This window comes from Pithys albifrons, chromosome 23, assembly GCF_047495875.1.
Source record: "Pithys albifrons albifrons isolate INPA30051 chromosome 23, PitAlb_v1, whole genome shotgun sequence".
Taxonomy (NCBI): Eukaryota; Metazoa; Chordata; class Aves; order Passeriformes; family Thamnophilidae; genus Pithys; species Pithys albifrons.
The window spans coordinates 5,474,048-5,496,863 of NC_092480.1; the positions used below are offsets into that span (position 1 = coordinate 5,474,048).

At 47.8% G+C, this 22,816-nt stretch overlaps 1 protein-coding gene across 3 annotated transcripts in view; it reads right to left on the reverse strand.

Annotated features, from left to right (window-relative positions):
- Positions 1-1,614: 1,614 nt before the first annotated feature.
- The window catches only part of PRDM10 (PR/SET domain 10), a 59,328-nt gene continuing 38,126 nt past the window's right edge, over positions 1,615-22,816 (reverse strand). For all 3 annotated transcript variants that reach the window (XM_071576171.1, XM_071576170.1, XM_071576169.1), the window contains 11 exons: positions 19,260-19,607; positions 17,374-17,529; positions 15,183-15,362; positions 14,205-14,315; positions 12,441-12,641; positions 11,610-11,753; positions 10,368-10,538; positions 9,001-9,141; positions 7,645-7,813; positions 7,008-7,120; positions 1,615-4,800 (listed from right to left, as the gene is read on the reverse strand). In XM_071576171.1, coding sequence (XP_071432272.1) covers positions 4,567-4,800; positions 7,008-7,120; positions 7,645-7,813; positions 9,001-9,141; positions 10,368-10,538; positions 11,610-11,753; positions 12,441-12,641; positions 14,205-14,315; positions 15,183-15,362; positions 17,374-17,529; positions 19,260-19,607 — 1,968 coding nt within the window. In that variant the 3' untranslated portion in view covers positions 1,615-4,566. The remainder of the gene's footprint in view (positions 4,801-7,007; positions 7,121-7,644; positions 7,814-9,000; positions 9,142-10,367; positions 10,539-11,609; positions 11,754-12,440; positions 12,642-14,204; positions 14,316-15,182; positions 15,363-17,373; positions 17,530-19,259; positions 19,608-22,816) is intronic.

Here is a 22,816-nt window from a genome sequence, read left to right on the forward strand (position 1 = left end):
AAAATCCATCCTTTTATTCAGCGCTGGGAACATGGGGGATAATTCCACCAAAGACATGTTGAAGGAGACTATTGTGTTCCAGGTTTATATAGAACCACAGAATCGTAGAATGGATTGGGTTGGAAGAGACCTCTGAGATCATCAAGTCCAACCCTTGATCCAACCCTTGATCCAACCCTTGATCCAACCCTTGATCCAACCCTTGATCCAACCCTTGGTCCAACCCTTGATCCAACCCTTGGTCCAACCCTTGATCCAACCCTACTGTGATCACCAGCCCAGGGCACTCAGTGCCCTGGGCTGGTGATCACAGTGGGGTTGGATCAAGACATGGTGGATTCTCACTCAGTGCCACATCCACAGAATCACAGAATGGATTGGGTTGGAAAAGCCCTCCCAGATCATCAAGTCCAACCCTTGGTCCAACTCCAGTCCCTTTACCAGATCATGGCACTCAGTGCCATGGCCAAGCTCAGCTGAAAAACCTCCAGGGATGGGGAATCCACCCCCTCTCTGGGCAGCCCATTCCAATCCCTGAGCACTCTCTCTGCAAAGAATTTCTTTCTGATCTCCAACTTCAATTTCCCCTGGCAGAGCTTGAGCCCATCGTGCCCCCTTGTCCTATTAACCTCTATAGGAAAATAATGTATATAAATAATATAGATTTTCCTATAACCTTTATAGGAAAATAATGTCTATTTTCCTATAACCTCTATAGGAAAATAATGGTTTATTTTCCTATAACCTCTATAGGAAATTAATGTCTATTTTCCTATAACCTCTATAGGAAAATAGTGTTTATTTTCCTATAACCTCTATAGGAAAATAATGCAGATTTTCCTATAACCTCTGTAGTAAAATAGTCTATATTTTCCTATAACCTCTATAGTAAAACAGTGTAAAATTTCCTATAACCTTTATAAGAAAATAATGTCTATTTTCCTATAAACTCTACAGGAAAATAATGTCTATTTTCCTATAACCTCTATAGGAAAATAATGTAGATTTTCCTACAACCTCTATAGGAAAATAATGTTTTATTTTCCTATAACCTCTAAAGGAAAATAATATTTTATTTTCCTATAACCTCTATAGGAAAATAATGTCTATTTTCCTATAACCTCTATAGGAAAATAATGCAGGTTTTCCTATAAGCTCTCTAGGAAAATAATGTATATAAATAATATAGATTTTCCTATAACCTTTATAGGAAAATAATGTTTTATTTTCCTATAACCTCTATAGGAAAATAATGCAGGTTTTCCTATAAGCTCTATAGGAAAATAATGTATATAAATAATATAGATTTTCCTATAACCTTTATAAGAAAATAATGTCTATTTTCCTATTACCTTTATAGGAAAATAATGTCTATTTTCCTATAACCTCTACAGTAAAATAGTGTATATTTCCTATAACCTTTATAGGAAAATAATGTATAATTTCCTATAAGCTCTATAGGAAATAATGTTTATTTTCCTATAACCTCTATAGGAAAACAATTAATATTTTCCTATAACCTTTATATTCCCATCTACTCCCCCCTCAGCTCCCTCACAGCCCCCCCTGAACAAACCTCACCAGCCCCAGAGAACAGACCAATCACTGCAGGTGTTTAAAAAAAACGAGAAAAAGGTTTATTCATTTCAGGAGGGGGGTGTTTGTTTGTGTTTTTACACCTGCAGGTTGCACGAGACTCTGAACACGACGACGGTCACCAAATGTACAACAAACAGACACAGTTAAATAAGAGATGGGCCCGAGCAGTCCGAGGGGGGCACGGCCGGGGGGTGGGTGGTTTTCTTTGCTTCTTCCTCCAGGAAAAGACAGGCTGTGATCCCAAACGCCTCCAGGGGACAGCAGAGCCCGCAGGGAGCCGGAATTCCCGAATTCCAGAGGAGGACTCCGGACTCGACACTCCTGTGGGACACTCCTTGAGAGATCTTTGGGTTGCTCTGGTTTAAAAATAATAATAATAATACTAAACTATACCTTCTGCACTGCAGAAATGGGAAAAAATCCATGCAATCATTGCCTTTTTTTTTCCTCTTTTAATTTCTCTTTGCCATCTGTGCAATCACTGCAGTTCCTCACTCTGGAAGGAAAATTCACACTGCTGCTGTTTCCAGGGATGTTTCTTCCATGACAAGGCATTAGTTTATAACTTGGGACACTTGGAATTACTTCAGGCTGGTGGCCTGGCAATGCTGCTGTGGGACAGAGCAACCTTTTGAACTAAGTTCAAAAGGGCTGTTTTAAAATGCTTTTCTGTTGTGGTTTTCCATTTTAAATAACTGGTAAAACTGTTCTCACTCACAAACCGTTCCAACAAAGGTGAATAGAGCAAAAGAGTTTCAAACTCCACATCTGTAATATCCTTAATGGGAACAAGTTTGATACTCATCTATTGTCAGACTTTTAAGGCTTAAAAGTAGGGCAGTATTCCTGTGGAATATCCCATTTCCTGCTCTTTTTTCCTGTTACTTTTGGCTCAGTGTTAAATCAGCCTGAAGAAAGCCAAGACAAAACCTCCCTCTTCTTCTCTCACACCCACCACAATGCCTGATGCCATAATTCCAAAGTCCTCAGCAACACCAATTCAGATTAATTAGTGGGCACTCTGGTCACTTGGCTCCCAAATCCATGGAATCCATGGAATTTCAGGTCACTCATCACTGCTCTAAAAGGGAGCTCTGGTCCTCCTGACCTGCAGCCAGCTCAGTGATGGTCCAGGGTGTTGGTACAGCAAGGGAAGAGAAATCCCAGGAATAAATTAACCCCCTTTTTGGCCAGACTCTTCCAAGCTCCCTCAGAGCAGTTCTGAGCTGGCCAGGATTGGCCATCTGATTTATGTCATCTCTATTTCCACGCCATATTAACAGATCTGTTAATTACCAAAGCAAGACCTGCTCCAAGGCTTTGTCCACAAGGACCCAGACCTTTCCTTGTCCAGCCTGAGTGTGAAGTTCTGTCATGTCAGAGCTTTAACTCCATAAAACCTGATCCCACAACCCTGTAGTGCTTACTCATGAGTAACCCCCACCTAAATCCATGGGAATTCTCATGGAAGAGTCCTGCAGTCACACTCAGTGCAGCACAAGAGAAAACAAACCAAAAAACCTCTCCAAGTTCTTCTGTCTCAAGGGCCTGTAAGACACAACACCCTTCTTTTTTTATGGTTTTATAAATAAATGTATCCTGTTATGCACATTGTGGGACGAGTTTTCCAGCAGGGAATGAAGTTCAGACACACACAGTGTATCCCACCAGGAGTCAGTGGAGTTCTAGTCATCTTCTTGCAACTACCAGAATGCAGCACATCAACCAACAAAACCTGTGAAGGAGAATTATGTGAGGGGAAAAATATTACACTCCCTTAAAAGATGAACCTCCTCTTTCCCTTTCTCCTGGTCCCTAATGCAGTATGAATTCTGCCCACAGACCAGGCAACCCTCACAGATGGCTTTCTCTGTCCCATAAATAGTGGTCCACAAGCATCTTTCTGGGGTGTTTCCTGAGTCCAGGGCTGGTACTTTTATGGAACTGTCCAAAGGAATTACAGTGCATTGTTAACAAGGTTATTTGGGAAAAAAAACAACAGAGTAACCAACTCTCCATCCAGTTCTGATGGGGAGAAATGTGTTCAGTTTGAGGTGGCAACAGAGGTAAGGACCTGTCCCTTCAGAGCAGGGCTCCTGTCCCCTCCTTTCCTCCTGGCACCTCTCTCTTGGGTCACAGGGGCAGGTTGGGCTGAGTTTTCTTGTTTGCAGACAAAAAAGCAATTTTCCCTGCAAACACTGCAGGGAGAAGAGACAACAGTGGCTCTGTACAACCCTTGGGTGGTACTGTGCATTGCAATCCCTTTGTCCAACAACGCTGGCTTAAGACTCCCCTTTTCCTTCTCTGTGGAACTGCTGGGCAACAGAGGGCAGGGCAAACAGCATGTAAACAGTTCTGGAGGGCTGGAAAAAGAATAATTTAATGGACTGCTTCGGCACATCTTCACAGCTTCATTGTTTGATCCATCCCACACAGGGACACTCGGAGCCCCTGCTTGGCTGCTGCTGCTCCTTCCTCCTTTCCTGTGCTCTGAGCTGGGATATTCCCTTTCCCCCTGGCTGCTCAAACCAAGCCACAGGAAGCAGTTCTGCCTTACTCTGCCAGTTTACATCATGTCCTTCTGTTGAAAATACACACACAACCATCTGCCAGGAGGCCTTCAGCTGGACAGGCTTTTCCCATACACCTGACATGAAAAGTTGTTTGCTGGAGACACTTCCAAAAAGGAAAAGTAAGGGTCAGCAGACATGCCAAAAAGAAAATCCAGGCCAAGCAGAGGTTTCACTTCTCTTGTCCTTTTTGTTAAAAGCTGCATAAAAAGCATCCCAGAAGAACTTTGAGGGTACTTCATGGCCACCGGGGACTTAAACCCTCCTAAAGCATCAACAAGAGCTCCGAGATTTTAGCTGAAGGTACGAGAACACAGAGCAGAACACACAGAGCCCCAGGGCACCCCCACATCTGGGGCGGTGACAAGACACGCAATGACCGCGGGGGGCTCCTCCTTCACTCGTGCTCTGCCGAGAAAGTCCTGGGCTTGCCGATGTGCCCCTCGCTGGCGCCGGGGGCGCTGGTGGCGGCGATGATGTACTGCGTGGCTGCCTGCTGGCTGCTGGGCTGGGAATCCAGCGTGTCCGGGGGCGCCGCGGGCTGGGAAACACCCACCGGCACCTCGTCGGGCAGCGCCGAGCTCTGCTTGCCCTCCAGGTCGGGCTGACCCTCCGAGATCACGTAGTGCGTCTGTGCGGGGACATAAACAGGTCATGAGCATCCTGTCCCCTGGGGCTCCTGCTCTCCTGTCCCCTGGGGCTCCTGCTCTCCTGTCCCCTGGGGCAACTGCTCTCCTATTCCATGGGATTTCTGTTGTATCCTCTGGGATTTCTGCTCTCCTATTCCTTGGGGCTCCTGCTCTCCTGTCCCCTGGTATTTCTCTTGTATCCCCTGGGATTTCTGCTCTCCTATTCCCTGGGGCTCCTGCTCTCCTGTTCCCTGGGATTTCTGTTGTATCCCCTGGGATTTCTGCTCTCCTATTCTCTGGGGCAACTGCTCTCCTATTCCATGGGATTTCTGTTGTATCCCCTGGGATTTCTGCTCTCCTATTCCCTGGGGCTACTACTCTCCTATTCCATGGGATTTCTGTTGTATCCTCTGGGATTTCTGCTCCTATTCCCTGGGGCTCCTGCTCTCCTATCCCGTGGGATTTCTGTTGTATCCCCTGGGGCTCCTGCTCTCCTGTCCCCTGGGATTTCTGTTGTATCCCCTGGGATTTCTGCTCTCCTATTCTCTGGGGCTACTGCTCTCCTATTCCATGGGATTTCTGTTGTATCCTCTGGGATTTCTGCTCCTATTCCCTGGGGCTCCTGCTCTCCTGTCCCCTGGGGCTCCTGCTCTCCTATCCCGTGGGATTTCTGTTGTATCCCCTGGGGCTCCTGCTCTCCTCCTGTCCCCTGGGATTTCTGTTGTATCCCCTGGGATTTCTGCTCTCCTATTCTCTGGGGCAACTGCTCTCCTATTCCATGGGATTTCTGTTGTATCCTCTGGGATTTCTGCTCTCCTATTCCCTGGGGCTACTGCTCTCCTATCCCGTGGGATTTCTGTTGTATCCCCTGGGATTTCTGCTCTCCTATTCCCTGGGGCTCCTGCTCTCCTGTCCCCTGGGGCTCCTGCTCTCCTGTTCCCTGGGATTTCTGTTGTATCCCCTGGGATTTCTGCTCTCCTATTCCCTGGGGCTACTGCTCTCCTATTCCGTGGGATGTCTGTTGTATCCCCTGGGATTTCTGCTCTCCTATTCCCTGGGGCTACTGCTCTCCTATTCCGTGGGATTTCTGTTGTATCCCCTGGGATTTCTGCTCTCCTATTCCCTGGGGCTCCTGCTCTCCTGTCCCCTGGGGCTCCTGCTCTCCTGTTCCCTGGGATTTCTGTTGTATCCTCTGGGATTTCTGCTCTCCTATTCCCTGGGGCTACTGCTCTCCTATTCCGTGGGATTTCTGTTGTATCCTCTGGGATTTCTGCTCCTATTCCCTGGGGCTCCTGCTCTCTTATCCCCTGGGATTTCTGCTCTCACAGTCTCCTGGAAGGTATTTTGGTGTGAGCAAGGGATTTGGAAATCACAGAATCATAGAATGGATTGGGTTGGAAAAGACCTCTGAGATCATCAAGTCCAACCCTTGGTCCAACTCCAGTCCCTTTACCAGATCATGGCACTCAGTGCCATGGCCAAGCTCAGCTGAAAAACCTCCAGGGATGGGGAATCCACCCCCTCTCTGGGCAGCCCATTCCAATCCCTGAGCACTCTCTCTGCAAAGAATTTCTTTCTGATCTCCAATGTAAATTTCATCAAACTCTATTTCATTTAACTGCATTTGAGAGCAACATAACGCTTGTCCTTTGATTTGAAGGACACTGGACTGACTTGGCATTTGGTTAATTTATGTCTCATTAAACTTGCTGCACAATTAACCCATCACTAGAGATTAAAATATCAATTTTGAACACAAGTATCCTGCAAGGTTTTTTCTCTGTTCCATGTGTTCTAGCAGAAGTTGCACTCCCAGTGTCTGATACCAACACAGCAGGAACCCCTCTTATTTTGTAACCTTACAGATAACAAAAAGCTACCAAAATGTTCCCAGAAGCTGTTCCATAATTTGGTTTAACACATAAAGATTAATCATAAATATTTTTAAGACTAAGCAGTATCACTAAATAATACTTTGTCCTGCAAGTGTGATTAAATGAACACTTTGAAGTGGAAGGACTTAAACACATAAGGACCTCAGTGTGGGCTTTGTCAATGGCTACACACAGACTGTGGTGTGCAGACTGGACCCCTTTAGGCACCACATAATGCTTTGTGTGGCATTGCTTTTACCTTCAAGCTGAAGGTTTTATGTATGACTGATTATTCTGGATGAAAAAAAAAAGAGAAAAGCCACAATTTTTCTCACCTGAGTAACTGCTTTGACTTGCCCTGTGTTGACAGTGGTGACTGGGGTGCCCACAGCAGTCTCTGTGATCACATACTGCCCTTGGGGGATTGTCATCATCTGAATCTCTGATGCTAAAACACAGAAATTGGAGAATAAGACCTTGACTCAAACTCAGAGACAACTGTGAAAGATTTAAAGTCTGAAACGGTGGGTGTTGAACAGAAATTCAGGTGCTGTAAAGCCTTGTCAGACCCCACAGGCCTCAACAGAATGATACCAGGTAAGACCAGCTGCAGATTGGCAACTCCTGCAGAGACAACACATCCTGGTCTGACCCAGATCATCACATCACCATCCAGAGCTGCATGGACACGAGAAATCATTCCTTGCCACCCTCCTCTTCTGTACAGTTCTCTCAAGCACCCACCCACACCTGAACAACCTGCTGTCCAACACATGGATTTTGCAGAATGCAAATTCCTTGGAATAAAGAAGCCCAGTGAGCCTGCCCAAGCCACACACAGGATCAGGATGGACCCACAGCAGAAGGGCTACTGCACCCATTTGCACTTGTCTGAAACTTCATCTTCCTGCTCTCTACGAATATGAACCACAAAGCTTAACGAGCTCTGAAGAGACAATCTGTGCCACTCACAGTAGCTCCGGAAGGAGTTCCAGGAGCTGGGGAGGTACGTGTGCTGCACTGAGGAGTTCTGCTGCTGCTGCAGGCCTTGGCTGGGTGCTGCTGGAGCTGTCTGCATCTGGGAGGGGCTCAGCTCCTGCTGAGGCTGCTGCGAGGAAGGACTCAAAGGCTGACCCCCAACCTAGAGAGAAAGAGAGGTGTGTAAGGAGTGCATAGCTCTGTGTGCCTACAGACACATCCTTCCTGTGAAGGGAAACAACAGGGGGGGTCCAGAGCGTGTCAAGCACAAGAAATCATAGAATCACAGAATCACAGAATGGATTGGGATGGAAAAGACCTCTGAGATCATCAAGTCCAACCCTTGATCCAACCCTTGACCCAACCCCACTGTGATCACCAGCCCACAGTGATCACAGTGGGGTTGGATCAAGACATGGTGGATTCTCACTCAGTGCCACATCCACAGAATCACAGAATGGATTGGGTTGGAAAAGACCTCCGAGATCATCAAGTCCAACCCTCGGTCCAACTCCAGTCCCTTTACCAGATCATGGCACTCAGTGCCACGGCCAAGCTCAGCTGAAAAACCTCCAGGGATGGGGAATCCACCCCCTCTCTGGGCAGCCCATTCCAATCCCTGAGCACTCTCTCTGCAAAGAATTTCTTTCTGCTCTCCAACTTCAATTTCCCCTGGCAGAGCTTGAGCCCATCGTGCCCCCTTGTCCTATTGCTGAGTGCCTGGGAGAAGAGACCAACCCCCAGCTGGCCAGAACTTCCCTTCAGGCAGTTCCAGACAGTGCTGAGGTCACCTCTGAGCCTCCTCTTCTCCAGGCTGAACACCCCCAGCTCCCTCAGCCTCTCCCCACAGCACTTGTGCTCCAGTCCCTTCTCCAGCCTCGTTGCTCTTCTCTGCAAAGCTCTCCTCCCTCTCCTCTACCTTCCTTCACTCTGTGAGTAAGCACAGATCAGGACCCTGAAACAGTTTGCCAAAGTGAGTCTGTGGCAAAGAACTGAGATTAGAGGCTGCATTCTACCCAACAGCACAAAGAGCTGCACTTCAAATATTTGAGGACTGCCAGTTCCCATTTAGTTTTAACTGACAGACTCATTTGTCTGTTCACAACCATTTATCTCTACCTGGTACATACTTACAGGAAAAAAAGGCACCATATAACAAACATTCAAACAAAACCACAACAAAAACATCCACCCTGGGACACCTGGGAACTACTTGATGGTCTCAGAGATGTTCATGTGAGAGCCATCTCATGTATGGTCCTTTAAATGACAGAGGAAAGAGGATCTCCTGCCTCAGCACATGCAGCATGACAGCTGAGCAGACTGGGAGGGGAAAGAAGAGGGCAATACCTGTGGTGAGGACTGAGCTGCTGGTGAGGGCTCTGTGACCTGGATGTGCTGCACCTGGATGGCGTGCTGGGTGTACGTCTGGGGGTCGTGGAGCTGCCCAACGTCCACTGTGGAGTGCTGGGACTGGTGGGGTGAGGTAGCCTGGGCCAAAAACAAAAACAGAGGTGTTTACTTGAAATTCTTCACAGAAGCAGCCATGTAATCTCTTCTGGAACACGAGGTCTGGAATAATGAGGTAGGAGCCTTAGTGGAGCACTCCTGCTCAAGCCTATTGGGTTTCTTGGCAGTCCTGGGAGACAAAGGACACTTGACAGGTGTAATGGCTCAGAGATGGTTGTGTCTCAGGGATCTCAATGGAAAGGACTTGCCTAAGGTCATACAAGCTGTTTGTGGCAGTGGCTGCACTCAAACCACAGGGTCTGAAAACCAGGATTAGTGTCAAGCACTTGTTTGTAAGCATCTTTCTGTAAAATGCACACACACTTGAGATCTGTATATCCCTTTCTGTAGCTTGGCATAGCTCTGCAGCAAGGCAAGGCTTTTAAAGGATGTTTCCAACAACAAATGATAATGATACCAACTGCAGTACTTAATTACAAGTCTCAGATCTTGACAGAATTCAGATCTTGATAATATTAATAATACTGCAGGAATCAGTATTCATGCTCTTGTATCATTACAACAGCCACAGTCACCAATAACTGGGGCCATTGTTTAGGCCTTTATTAACCAAACCCATAACAGTTTGTAATGAGGGGCCAAAGAGAACACAGAATTTCAGAGTCAAATCCAAGCACAAGGGAGTTTCAGCTTCACCCAGTAGGTAACAGACCTGGAGGCTCCAGTGATTCCTCACAGCTGCCTGAGATATTTTGCTCAGCTCAGTTACTCCACTTTCACTCTGGTTTTATTTTTAGGAGGCTGTGGAGTGTCAGGGAATAAATATTCTAATAGATGGTATGAAGGGAACAAGCAAGCACTCTCTGTACTCCCAAAATTTGGCTCTGGTTCACTGAGAGCAAGGAAGTACAAATTAGTCTTGAACTGCAGAAAATGGGTCACCCACTGACCCACTTTTTCCAGTTGCTGGAAAACGTTCCTAGAGCAGACTCAAGGAAGGGTGGCCAGATGGGGAGAATTAAGTCAGGACTGGGTTGGGATGTCTCCAGCAAGCTGACCAAGGCTGGCAGGACTGTTTATGCCCAGAACACCATGCTTATGAAGGAAACCCTATGCTTTATGAATTGATTTCTGTGCAAAAAGCAACCTGCAGCACTGTAACTACTCTTACCAAACCTCCAAGCACCACAGCCCCAGGAACGCCCAGACTCGGTGTGGAAGGGGCCATAAAAGCAGAGGTGACTCACCTGGGCCACTTGCACCACCTGCAGCTGTATGTGCTGGGGCTGCTGCAGGCCAGTGGTGGCCTGGGACACTGGGATGTACTGGATGCGCTGGTAGTCCCCCTGCGGAGTGCGGTAGTCCGTGGTGAGCGTCTGCGAGATCTCCGTCATGGCCTGGGTCAGCAGGTCCGTTGTCTGGCAGGGACAGAGAGGGACACAGACCACCTTCACACACTGAGGCACTTTGGCAGGGCTGTGGTTCTTTCATCATGCTGAATTTACACTTACATTGAGCCTGGTCACTAATTTACAAGGTGTGCAGAGGTTGGGGTACCAAAGGATCACCAGGGATCATCCCCTAGAATTGCTCTCCTGTGTCTAAATGCAAGTCAGGACCATTAAGGGCTAACTTCACATACATTCCATGATAAAAATAATTATTTTAACCTTCTGACTTAACAATATTCTATTAGATAACAAAAATCCTGCATTTGTGAGGAGCTGGCTTTGTTTCCAAGACAAAAAATGCTTCCTGGTCATATTCCACCTTCCCTCCTCCCCTGTCAGAGTGACACCTTTCTTGAGAACTGTATTTCTAAACTAAGGAAGGGCATTTAATATCTAACTAATGAGGTTTATGAAGCCAACAGCATCCTGATTGAATGTCTCAATTTTCAAGCAGAACACTTAGTCTTCAAATAGGAAGTTTTGAACTGTGATCAATAGGATTTCTACAACTATGCAGCATCCCAGCACCACTGAAGGACACAAGCCTGATTTTCTAGTCTCAGCTTTCACTGCTGTGGCAGGTGATGTATTAACAGTGGAATCAGCCACTGGAGATTCCCATCAGTCAGTGCTGCACTGTCCAAAGCACTACAGACATCTTGAGTCCCTGAGCACAGCTGGATCCAGTCCCCAGTCACTGATAAACACGTCCTCTTGACCCCAAGAACTGCAAGCACCTCAGGGGAACAGTCCCAGTGAAAATCCATGAGACGTGTGTTCCTGAGTCCACTGTGTGAATGTATTATGTGGAATCAGTAGGTCTGAATGAAAGAAGGGAATGGAGTTGGGAAAAAAGGACAAATCCTTAAGAGCTCCAGAAAGAAACACACAGTTCCTGGCAGAGCAAAACTAAACCAGACTCAAAACCAGAACTGATCCCCAATCATGTCCTAACCCAGGCTTTAAAATGATGTGTGCCAAATGAGATCCCCAACACCAGAGGGTTTCTCTGTGCCTGTTCCCCCACCCAGCCCTTACCACGACGGTCTCTCCGGTGGTGCCGTCGGTGGCCAGCACGGCGGGGGCCGAGCTGATCACGGCCGTGGCCAGCGGCGCGTGGAGCGCGTTCGGCAGCTGCGCCAGCTCCGGGTGCTTCTTGCGGATGTGCTGCACCATCTTGGTCTGCACAAACACCAAAGGAATGTTAGGAGGGTGGGCTGGAGCTCTGTCTGCCTGGGGTGGTGGGAAGGGAGGTTGGGGGGCACTGACCAGGCTCCCCAGGGCAGTGGGCACAGCCCCAAGGCTGCCAGAGCTGCAGGAGGGGTTGGATGATGCTTTGAGGCACAGGGTGTGACTCTTGGGGATGGGCCTGTGCAGGGACAAGGGTTGGACTCCATGATCCCTGTGGGACCCTTTCAACTCAGCATGTTCTGTGAAATGTTTAAGTTTCCCTCAGTGAGGCAGCATTGAGGTTCACACTATGGGATGCTCTGGTCAGCAAGATGGAAACAAGGATCCCAAAGCTGCTGCTGACACTGAAATACTGCCCCAAACAGCACATCCAGTAAGCTTTTCACCCCAACACAGCCAAGTATTTTGGAGACTTCTTCTAAGGGTCATCTTTTCCGTGCTTTGTTTCCCCACTCCTCTCCCTTGGAACGGTCAGTGAGCAGTTTCCAAGCCTCTCCATTTGTGATCATTTTTCCATTCCTTTTTTCAAGCTTGTGCCCTCTATTCAGGAAACCTTTCAGCCCTAAACCCAGCAAGCTGTGTCAGCACACAGCATGAAGGCAGAGTGACAAGTGACAGGGGTGAGGGAGGAGCCCCACCAGGGCCTGGCTGTGGCCTTTGGGGCCGACCCCCTCATACCTTGCTGCTGTACTGCTTGGAGCAGTGAGGGCAGCACACGGGAGGGGTGGCGATGGTGCCCGTCAGCTGGGTGTGGGTGCTCAGCATGGGGTCCGGCTCCCCCGGGCCCGCGGGGCGCAGCTTCCGGATGCTGGGAGGCAGCTCAGCGCCAGGGTGGTTCTTCAGGATGTGTGCCTTGCGTTTGCTGGCACTCTTGTACACCTGCAGGGGAAGGGGTGGGCATTAAAATGGGGCTCTGGTGGTGTCTGCACTGAGAACAGCTCCCAGTTGGCTTGAGCTGGAGGGTCTCCATGTCATAGAATAGAATCACAGAATGGATTGGGTTGGAAGAGACCTCTGAGATCATCAAGTCCAACCCTTGATCCAACCCCACTGTGATCACCAGCCCAGGGCACGGAGTGCCCTGGGCTGGTGATCACAGTAGGGTTGGATCAAGACATGGTGGATTCTCACTCAGTGCCACATCCACAGAATCACAGAATGGATTGGGTTGGAAAAGACCTCCGAGATCATCAAGTCCAACCCTTGGTCCAACTCCAGTCCCTTTACCAGATCATGGCACTCAGTGCCACGGCCAAGCTCAGCTGAAAAACCTCCAGGGATGGGGAATCCACCCCCTCTCTGGGCAGCCCATTCCAATCCCTGAGCACTCTCTCTGTCGCTCCCCCCTGTCACAGCACAAGCTTGTCTGAGTTCAGGAAGTGTTTGGACAAACTCTCAGGCACATGGTGGGATTCTTGGGGTGTCCTGCACAGGGCCAGGATTTGGACTTGATGATCCTGATGGGTCCCTCCCAACTCAGAATATTCTATGATTCTCTGTGTTTAGTTAAATCCCCCCAAAATTACAACATAAGGCATGAACATAAATAAAGCTCCCAGTGCTTAACCAACCTGTAAAGACAACCAGCTCCTTGGGTGGCACAGAGAAGCCTTGAGAACATATTTTGTGCCACAACCAGACATCAAAGCAGGTCAGGCAGGCAAAAGGAAACTCCTTTTTGCCTGGTACTTGAAGGTCAAATGTCAGAGAAGCCACTGATCACCAAGGCTGTAATTTGCCCAATGTTCATGAGTCATGAGGGTTGATGCCTTCACTCTCCTCATACACAAAGCATCAAACTGTTTTAGTTCAGTGATCAACTTATTTTTAAGTCTTTTTAGGCACAGCAACGGATGAGTATTCTGTAATATTATTTAGATTTTTTTTCTCACTTTAAACAAAAAACAAAGGAAGCATCACAGAAGAACATACTGAGGATAAGGACATTTAAAATACACTCCTTGGTAAATAAATGCCTCCATGCACAGAAACCAAAGGCCAGAGAATAAGAGCAGGAACCCAAAGGCACTGCAGAAACAGCTTCAGGCTCCACTGAACACTGGGAATTACTGGCATGTGACTAAACAAGCAGCTTACAATAAAAGGGGTTAGAGACTTTCAGAAGTGATAGAGAAACCAAAAGAACTTAGTGTTCAGGAATGACAGACAGACAGGATACTTTGTCCTGGGCTGACACAGGACTAAGGGTCAGTGTCTGTTTGCTGGATCACAGTATTTGTTTCCCAAGTTTTCAATTAGCATTCCACTGCCTTGGCCTAAGTGCACTGTGTCTTCATTTTTTTTGGACAGTACAGCAGGAATGTTGCTGGCAATCACCTCAAAAAAAGCTACAAACTCTGCCAGAGATTTCTGTGCAGAGACAAATTGGTTGCACACAGGGCTGGGACTGAGCTGTCCTCTGAGGGGTGACTTCCCACACACCTTATCACAGTATTGACAGAAGTAATCTCTGTTGGGTTTGATGATGGGCAACGTGAGCTCTGGCACCTCTTCTATTTTCATGTCTGGATGTCTCTTTGATAAATGATTCACCTTAAGAGAAAGAAACACAGAGAACAAGAACATATTTCAGCTGAAGCCAAACAATTGCTGCTTCTCCCAGACACGGCCAACAGCCAAACCCAAAGGGAGCAAGGCAAGGCAGCAGCACCGGAAGCATTTGCTGCTCCAGGGCACATTGTGCACTCACAGCTGCTGAGGGTCTTGCTAGAGCTCATTTACAGTTTCTCTCATCAAAGTAAGAGGTAAAATAGCTCACCAGAACTGTCTTGCAGCTGAGAGTGAGGTTGTGTAAAGGGCCTTTGCCCAGATCACAGCCCCCATGATGCCTTTGCAAACAAGATCTCTTGCTGCAGAACAGCCTTTTTACCCAGAGGCAGTGACTGGGCATGGCCAGGAGAGGCCCTCAGGAACAGGGAGAAACAAAAACCAGGGAAGACAGCAAGGAAAACTGAAGCAGTACAGCTGATCTAGGCAATATTTTCATCTCATATTCTGTTAAATACATTACACATCACTCAGCATTACTTAGTGTTAAAATACTGGGGTGACAACCAGACAAACAAGGCAGGCAGTGAAATGGGCAGAGACACATTTACTGAAGAGATGAGATACACAGGTTTAAAAAAAGATGTATCACCTCAACTCAGCTATAGAATTCCCCCTGTTTTACAGCATCCTGCCTGGGTAAGACCAGTCTGGAGCAACCTGGCCTAGTGGAAGGTGTCCCTGCCCAGGCCAGGGGGGTTGGAGCGAGGGGAGCTCTAAGGTCCCTTCCAACCCAAACCCTTCAATGACCAGTGTGTTCCAGCCACTAGAACTCCATCCTTACCCCTTAACTCTGGGTCAGGAGGGAGCAGAGGGGCTGTGGGAGCAGCCAGGCATGCCCCAGGCACTCACCAACATGCCCCTGCGCCGGAAGCCCATCATGCACAGGCGGCACTTGAACATGAAGCTCTCGTAGTCGGTGGACGCGATCCGGGGCTTGAAGGTTTTGGAGCGGCTGATCCGATCGGCCTTCTTGGCTTCCCTCTCCGGGTTGTGCATCCTCTGCATGTGCTCCCGCAGCTTGTCCTTCCTCTGAGGAAGAGCAGCCAGGAGGAGAATGTCAGCACCACCTCAGTCACTGCCTCACAACCTGTTCTGAATGTGAGTTTTCAGGGATGTGTCTCCAGCTTTTCCTCTGAGGAGAATGTGCTGCCTCTCCCAGAAGTGTCCAGTCTCTGAGTGTCCCATCACAAACTCAGTGACAAGGAGCAGGCTGCTGCCACCACAGTTTACCTGGCTCACAGTCTGCTCCATCTGTTCTGGTGGGACTTGGGAAGGCATCTGGATGACATGTGCTGACAGGATGGATGTCATGGACACAGATACTTCTGCCAGGAATATTATTAATTCACTGGTACCAGCAGGAAGTTTCTTAACTGAACTGATACAAACAACACAACCCAAGCACCTGGCAATGACACTTCATGATGTCCCAGTTCTTAATGAGCAGATAGAAAGTTCCTTTGCTATTAAATTGGGGGGGGATGACAGTGTGTATCTCCTAAGGTCTGAGCTAATTAATGAATGCACCCTTAAGGAGCAGAGAACCACATGTAGAATGTGGGACACCTTGTAACCAGTAGGATCTTTCCATGTACCTTAGGCTGACTGAGCAATAGTGTCATGACATATTGGATACAAGGGTATATAAACAGTGTAGCTGTAAGTACCTTAGGTGAACTGACCAACCAATAGTGTCATGACATATTGGATACAAGAGGATATAAACAGTGTAGCTGTAAGTACCTTAGGTGAACTGACCAACCAATAGTGTCACGACATATTGGATACAAGAGGATATAAACAGTGTAGCTGTAAGTACCTTAGGTGAACTGACTAACCAATAGTGTCACGACATATTGGATACAAGGGTATATAAACAGTGTAGCTGTAAGTACCTTAGGTGAACTGACCAACCAATAGTGTCATGACATATTGGATACAAGGGTATATAAACAGTGTAGCTGTAAGTACCTTAGGTGAACTGACCAACCAATAGTGTCATGACATATTGGATACAGGAGGATATAAACAGTGTAGCTGTAAGTACCTTAGGTGAACTGACCAACCAATAGTGTCATGACATATTGGATACAGGAGGATATAAAAGGTGTAGATGTAACTAAAAATAAACTCTTAGGTCTAAGCCTTCCGATGCTGTTGTGCCTGAGCTCTTCTGACTGTCATTGATGCACCCCCCCTTAACCCTACAAAGGGTCATCCCATTATTATAAATAAAATCTGGGGTGTTCTTGCCCCTTGTCCTTCAGGAATGGTGTCACAGCTCACACATGTCACCAAGCAGCTCGTGCAACTTGCAGCAACTCTACCTGTGTGCACATGAGCTCATCTCCTTGAAGGAGGGCAAGGCCTGGTGTTTGCTGTAGCTGGCTGTTATGGGCTCACCCAGGTGGGCCCAGATTTGGGCTCTGAAGTCTGGAGTAGGCTGAAGCTGTCAGCTGACTTGAGCTGGGCTGAGTTAACAGCTGACCTCTTCCAGCCAGTAATTTTGTATTCCATCCCACATTATGGCATCATCTCCAGGGCAGTAGGAACCAGTGTGGGAGTGGTTAAGGCAGTCGCTTCTCAGCCTCCTCTTAGGAGGACTCACGATGCTGTCCCAGGGGGGATGGAGAGGACCAGGCCCACCACTGGCTCACAGGGTACCTCAGGAAAGTAAAATGTGTTGTTCTGGGTCTCTCCTTTCTGCTTGAGTTTGTCTCCCTGGGGAATAAGTCTTTTCTTAAGCAATGTGTAGTTAGGACAGTAGAATTTGTGTGTTCGTTAAGAAGTTGAGGTGGGGAACTTGTTGTTGCAGACTTGTGTGAGTGTATATTTGCCCTCTCTTCTAATTGCCTCTTTCTTTCTGTGAAAAATATATGTAGATTTAGTATAAATGCCATTTGAAGTGTGTTTTTTCCTTTCCCCTCTCTTTTCCTCCCTTTCCCTGGTGTTAGGAGGGAGGCTTTTCTCTCTGTGCTTGGGGGGGTTGGCAGTTGCTTATCTCAAACCAAGACACTGGCCCAGCCCAGAGGCAGCTCACCTTGAACTGCTTGCCACAGGTGGAGCAGAGGAAGTCCTTGCGGTCGGAGTGGCGCAGCATGTGGAGCCGCAGCTTGTCGGGGCGGCAGAAGGCCTTGTCACACTCCGTGCACTGGTAGATCTTCTCCGAGTGGAAGCTGCGCACGTGCTTCTTCACCTGAGTGGCAGAGCACACACAAAGGAGCCCACTCAAGAGGGAACACAGAAGTAAAATCTTGGAAACTCTTTGCAATAAGAAAAAAGGTTTTGAATTGTCTGATCTGCTTTGGTTTGAAAAGCATTTCATGTCTCAACGAGAGTTTCTATAAAGCTGTAACATCTTTATTATTCATCTGGGTGGATGATTTGGTTTCCTCAGGACTGATTCCTGAAGGCATCAGCCATGGCACAGTTGCACTTAATGGGCAGCAAAAGTCCACGATGTCGTTCTGAATCACCCTCCAGTTAACACATTCAGCTGGGGTTCATTATCTTCCCTTCATTTGTAAGAAATCTAAATGCAGGCACTAATCCCTTTCAATCAGAGAGAAAATGAGCTTGCAATTACAATTGGCAAAAAACAAAGAGCCTTAATCAGGAAGGCATTTGCACACCATTCCTGAATGGCAATTACTTCTCCAGGCTCTGGGACTATCCTTGACCTCTTCAAACATCTAGTGGGGCTTTACCCCACCAAATAAAGGAACTAATGAGGTTTGACATTTGAAATGCAAGCACTACTCAAAAAATGGCTCTCTAATTAAATCTTTACCATCTTCTAATACTGATCTTACATGGAACAACTTGGTATCTTTATCTGTTCTACAAAAACGTATTGAAGTAGGCAGCAGTGACTAGACCTAATTATTCATATAGGAAGAAGAGAAAAAAATCATCACTGAATTTCCAAACAAGAGCTGAATAGCTGGAAAAAAGCCATGGATCCTTCTTCTGACTTGATCATTTGCATGGGAAAGTTTATGGGGAATTAGGTTGCAGTACAGCATTTCTGAATCATCGACATTTTTCCTTGTGCAACATTTACAGAAGATAAAGGGCTTCTGCCAGGGTGGAATTATATTAGTAAATCACTTTCCCCATCCTTTCCTCTTTAGACCAGTGGACAGTCTATCAGTTCCTATTACTGATACAAACTGGGTTTCTACATCTCAGTTTCAGTCAGGCTGCTCAGTAAGACACATGAACTGCTTTGTCCCTAGGAAGGAGAATGAATATGCTAAAGGTACATCTTTTTTTTCTTACTGGACATGGAAATAGAATCTTTACAATTCTGTTAATGACCTTCCCCAAGTGCTCTGCTCACTGCACAGCGTTGCTGCATTCCCCACTGCTCCAGTGGGCAGGGGAGGAGAGCAAAGTGCCCAGCTGAAGCCCAGGGGGGAAGGCAGGAAGCAGAGTATCCTGATCTGTTCTGGCATTTCTGCAAGCTGTTCAAATGAATTATCCTGATAAGAAACAGGAAAGGGATTAGAGACATAAAACCACCCTTTTTTTTTTGGTTCAGAGTTCTAACGACAAAGGACAAGGTGTGCTCAAGTACAAGGTGAGTACAGCAAAAGACAATCCCTTGTTGTGCCATGGAGCTGTGGTACCCAGGACCTTGCTTCAGGCATTTTGGGGGAATAAAGGACCCACCCACCTGCAGTGCAGTGTCTTTATGCCAGACTGAAGCACCACATCTGATAACTGAGTGGATGGAGCACTTCAGTGGCATAAGGCAACATCTGGCAGTGCTTGGTCACTCCTCCTTTTCCATTTCTGACTGACGTGAACCCCTTTATCCTGTGAATCAACTGCTGTGCAGCCTTTCACAGGGTGAGGGCTGCCAAATGCACACCCTTGAGGGAGCCCCGCGAGGCAGTGCCTCAGGTGAGCCCAGCATCCCACCTGGATGAAGTCTGGGAAGCGTTTCTTGCAGGTGGGGCAGGTGAAGTAACCGTCGCTGACGTGGATGGCCACGTGGTCCTTGAGCAGGTCCAGGCGGTCGAAGGACTCTGGGCAGAAGATGCAGGAGTAGGTCTTCTGGTCCATGTGGAACTTCATGTGGCTCTCGAGGGCACCGCTGTTGATGAAGCCCTTGTTGCAGATGTCACAGGTGAGGGGGCAGGTGCCCTCCCGGCCGTGGAAACGCAGGTGCTGGTCCAGCTTGTCCTTCTCCCGGAAGGCCTTCCCGCACTGCAGGCACTTGAAGGGCCGGAACGACTTCCGGATGAACAGGTGCTGCAGAGCTGCGTTCTGGGAACACACACCACACACCACTGATTAATTATGTGCAGGTCCCACATCCAGGGATTGAGCTTTGTTATGTGCAGATCCCACATCCAGGGATTGAGCTTTGCTATGTGCAGGTCCCACATCCAGGGATTCAGCTTTGCTATGTGCACATCCCACACCCAGGGACTCTCAGAATTGAACACACCTGATAAGCAGTGAGCCCAAACTCCAGAAGAAACACCCCACACACCACTGGCTTTGTTATGTGCAGATCCCACACCCAGGGATTGAGCTTTGTTATGTGCAGATCCCACACCCAGGGATTGAGCTTTGTTATGTGCAGATCCCACATCCAGGGATTGAGCTTTGTTATGTGCAGATCCCACATCCAGGGATTGAGCTTTGTTATGTGCAGATCCCACATCCAGGGATTCTCAGGACTGAACACACCTGATAAGCAGTGAGCCCAAACTCCAGAAGAAACACTGCACACACCATCAGCTTTGTTATGTGCAGGTCCCACATCCAGGGATTCAGCTTTGCTATGTGCAGATCCCACATCCAGGGATTCTCAGGATTGAACACACCTGAAAAGCAGTGAGCCCAAACTCCAGAAGAAACACCCCACACACCACTGGCTTTGTTATGTGCAGATCCCACACCCAGGGATTGAGCTTTGTTATGTGCAGATCCCACATCCAGGGATTCTCAGGACTGAACACACCTGATGAGCAGTGAACCCAAACTCCAGAAGAAACACCCCACACACCATCAGCTTTGTTATGTGCAGATCCCACATCCAGGGACTCTCAGGATTGAACACACTTCATGAGTGAACCCAAACTCCAGGAGAAACACCCCACACACCACTGGCTTTGTTATGTGCAGATCCCACACCCAGGGATTCAGCTTTGTTATGTGCAGATCCCACATCCAGGGATTCTCAGGACTGAACACACCTGATAAGCAGTGAGCCCAAACTCCAGAAGAAACACTGCACACACCATCAGCTTTGTTATGTGCAGATCCCACATCCAGGGATTCTCAGGATTGAACACACCTGATGAGCAGTGAACCCAAACTCCAGAAGAAACACCCCACACAGCACTGGCTTTGTTATGTGCAGATCCCACATCCAGGGATTCTCAGGACTGAACACACCCCGGATGAGCAGTGAACCCAGACTCCTGTCTCCCTTTCCCAGTCAGGGAACACACCTGCAGTTCCCCCCCGAGTCAGCAGAGCACACTGCTGAGTTTCCTCTCCATCCCTCATTTTTCCTATTTAGCTGATTGTCTTTAGCATGGCATTTTCTGTAAGACATAACTATCAGTTTTCCTCTGCAGAGTTTCCTCTCCATCCCTGATTTCTCCTATTTAGCTGATTGTCTTTAGCATGGCATTTCTGTAAGACAAAACTAAGTCCTCTCTGAAGTACAGACCTGGGCCTGAGGAAAGCTCCAATTGCAGCTGGTTTGGGGAGACAAGTCACAAGCTCAGCCACCATGCAGAGGGATGGTGAGCCAGCCCCCCTGTTTCCCTCAGGAGCAGGGCTTAGGAAATTCCACAGCCCTTTACATCACCTTCTGCACCAAGCCCACCACAGAGACACAGCATTGCCTGGAAAACCTCTGGTGGAACACACATTCAAGAGGTGCTGCTCTAAACCTTGTTGTTACTGTCAAAAAGAGGAACAGTGTTTCAAGCTCAGCTGGTTAAAACTTGGCTGTAACAATGCCAAGGTCATGGGTTCAATCCCCTGTGTGGGCCACTGACTGGAGTTGGACTCGATGATCCCTGTGGGTCCCTTCCAGCTCAGAATAGTCTGTCTGTGTAATATGTGACAGCAGGGGCAGAATGGCAGGTTTAGGAGCAGCAGGTAAGAACTTGTGAGCAATTCTTCACTCCTCCAATGTCTCTTCTCAGCCTCCACTTTGTTTTGCTGTGTGTTTGCCTTCCCTCCACCTTTTCTGTGATGTTTCATGGGTTTTGTCTCTTCCCTTTTGCCCTTTCAGATAAATTCCACAGAGCCATCCCAGCCCTGATCCAGCACTGTCTGCTGGAGGAACAGATACTGCTGGAAGGGAAGGGTGTCCTGCACCTGCCTTTCAATGTTGGATGAGAATTTTTGTGTTGGACAGTTGCAAAGCTGTGAAATCCCACAGCACAGCCCCCCATGCTGCACACAAGGAACACTGCAATGCTCTAAGCATTAAGTCAAGCATTATTTGCTGTTCTCCAAAATAAGAACTATAAATCATCATTTACAGACATCTCTTTTCACATGTTACACACAGAAACTAGAGAAATAACCTGGAGGGCAGGGATAGGTGGGATATTGGGAAGGAATTCTTGGCTGTGAGGGTGGGGAGGAGCTGGGATGGGATTCCCAGAGAAGCTGTGGCTGCCCCATCCCTGGAAGTGTCCCAGGTCAGACTGGAGCAACCTGGGATAGTGGAAGGTGTCCCTGCCCATGGCAGAATGTGGGACTGGATAAGCTTTCAGTTCCCTTCCAACCCAAACCATTCCATGATTCCAAACAGCACTAGGACGTTGCTGGCACCTCTGCTCACACATGTTCCATGTGACCCACTTCTCCATGAGACACATGCTGAAAAAAGAGTTCCCTGGTTTCCTGCCTCCTTTCCATGTGGGAATGTGACAGCTGACACAGCTGACATTTGCTGTGTCCCTTAAGTGCTGCCAACAGCTGACACTGAGTAAGTGAAATCAGGAGCTCCTCAGCTGCACTGAGGGAACAGCTTGGGAATACTGTGAAATGCTGTGTGAAAGATTAAATTCCTCAGCCTGAAAGTTCCTGTTCACCATCTGGACTGCAGAGGGAAACCTAGACTTCCATTCCAGGAAAGGAAGAGGAGAGCCACAAAAAAAAAGCTAACAGTTTAATACAGGAGCTCCAAATGAACTGTCACCATCTCCAGTCTCCATTTTATGAGTGAGACGATGGGAAATACAGGAATCTGCTCTAAGTCACCCCAGGAACTGGAAAGACACATGTGCTGTGTAAAAACCAACATGCTGGATGGAGGCACAAGGATGTAATTTCCCCTTAACCACAGGGATATGCCAATAAAATATATCTGGTTGAAGAGATGCACTTCAAGTTCTGAGCTGCACTATTAATTTGCTGTTTGATCACTGGTACCTCACCAGAGTGGGAAGACAGCAGGATAACTCCCCACAGTCCCACTGCTATTCAAGGGCTACAGA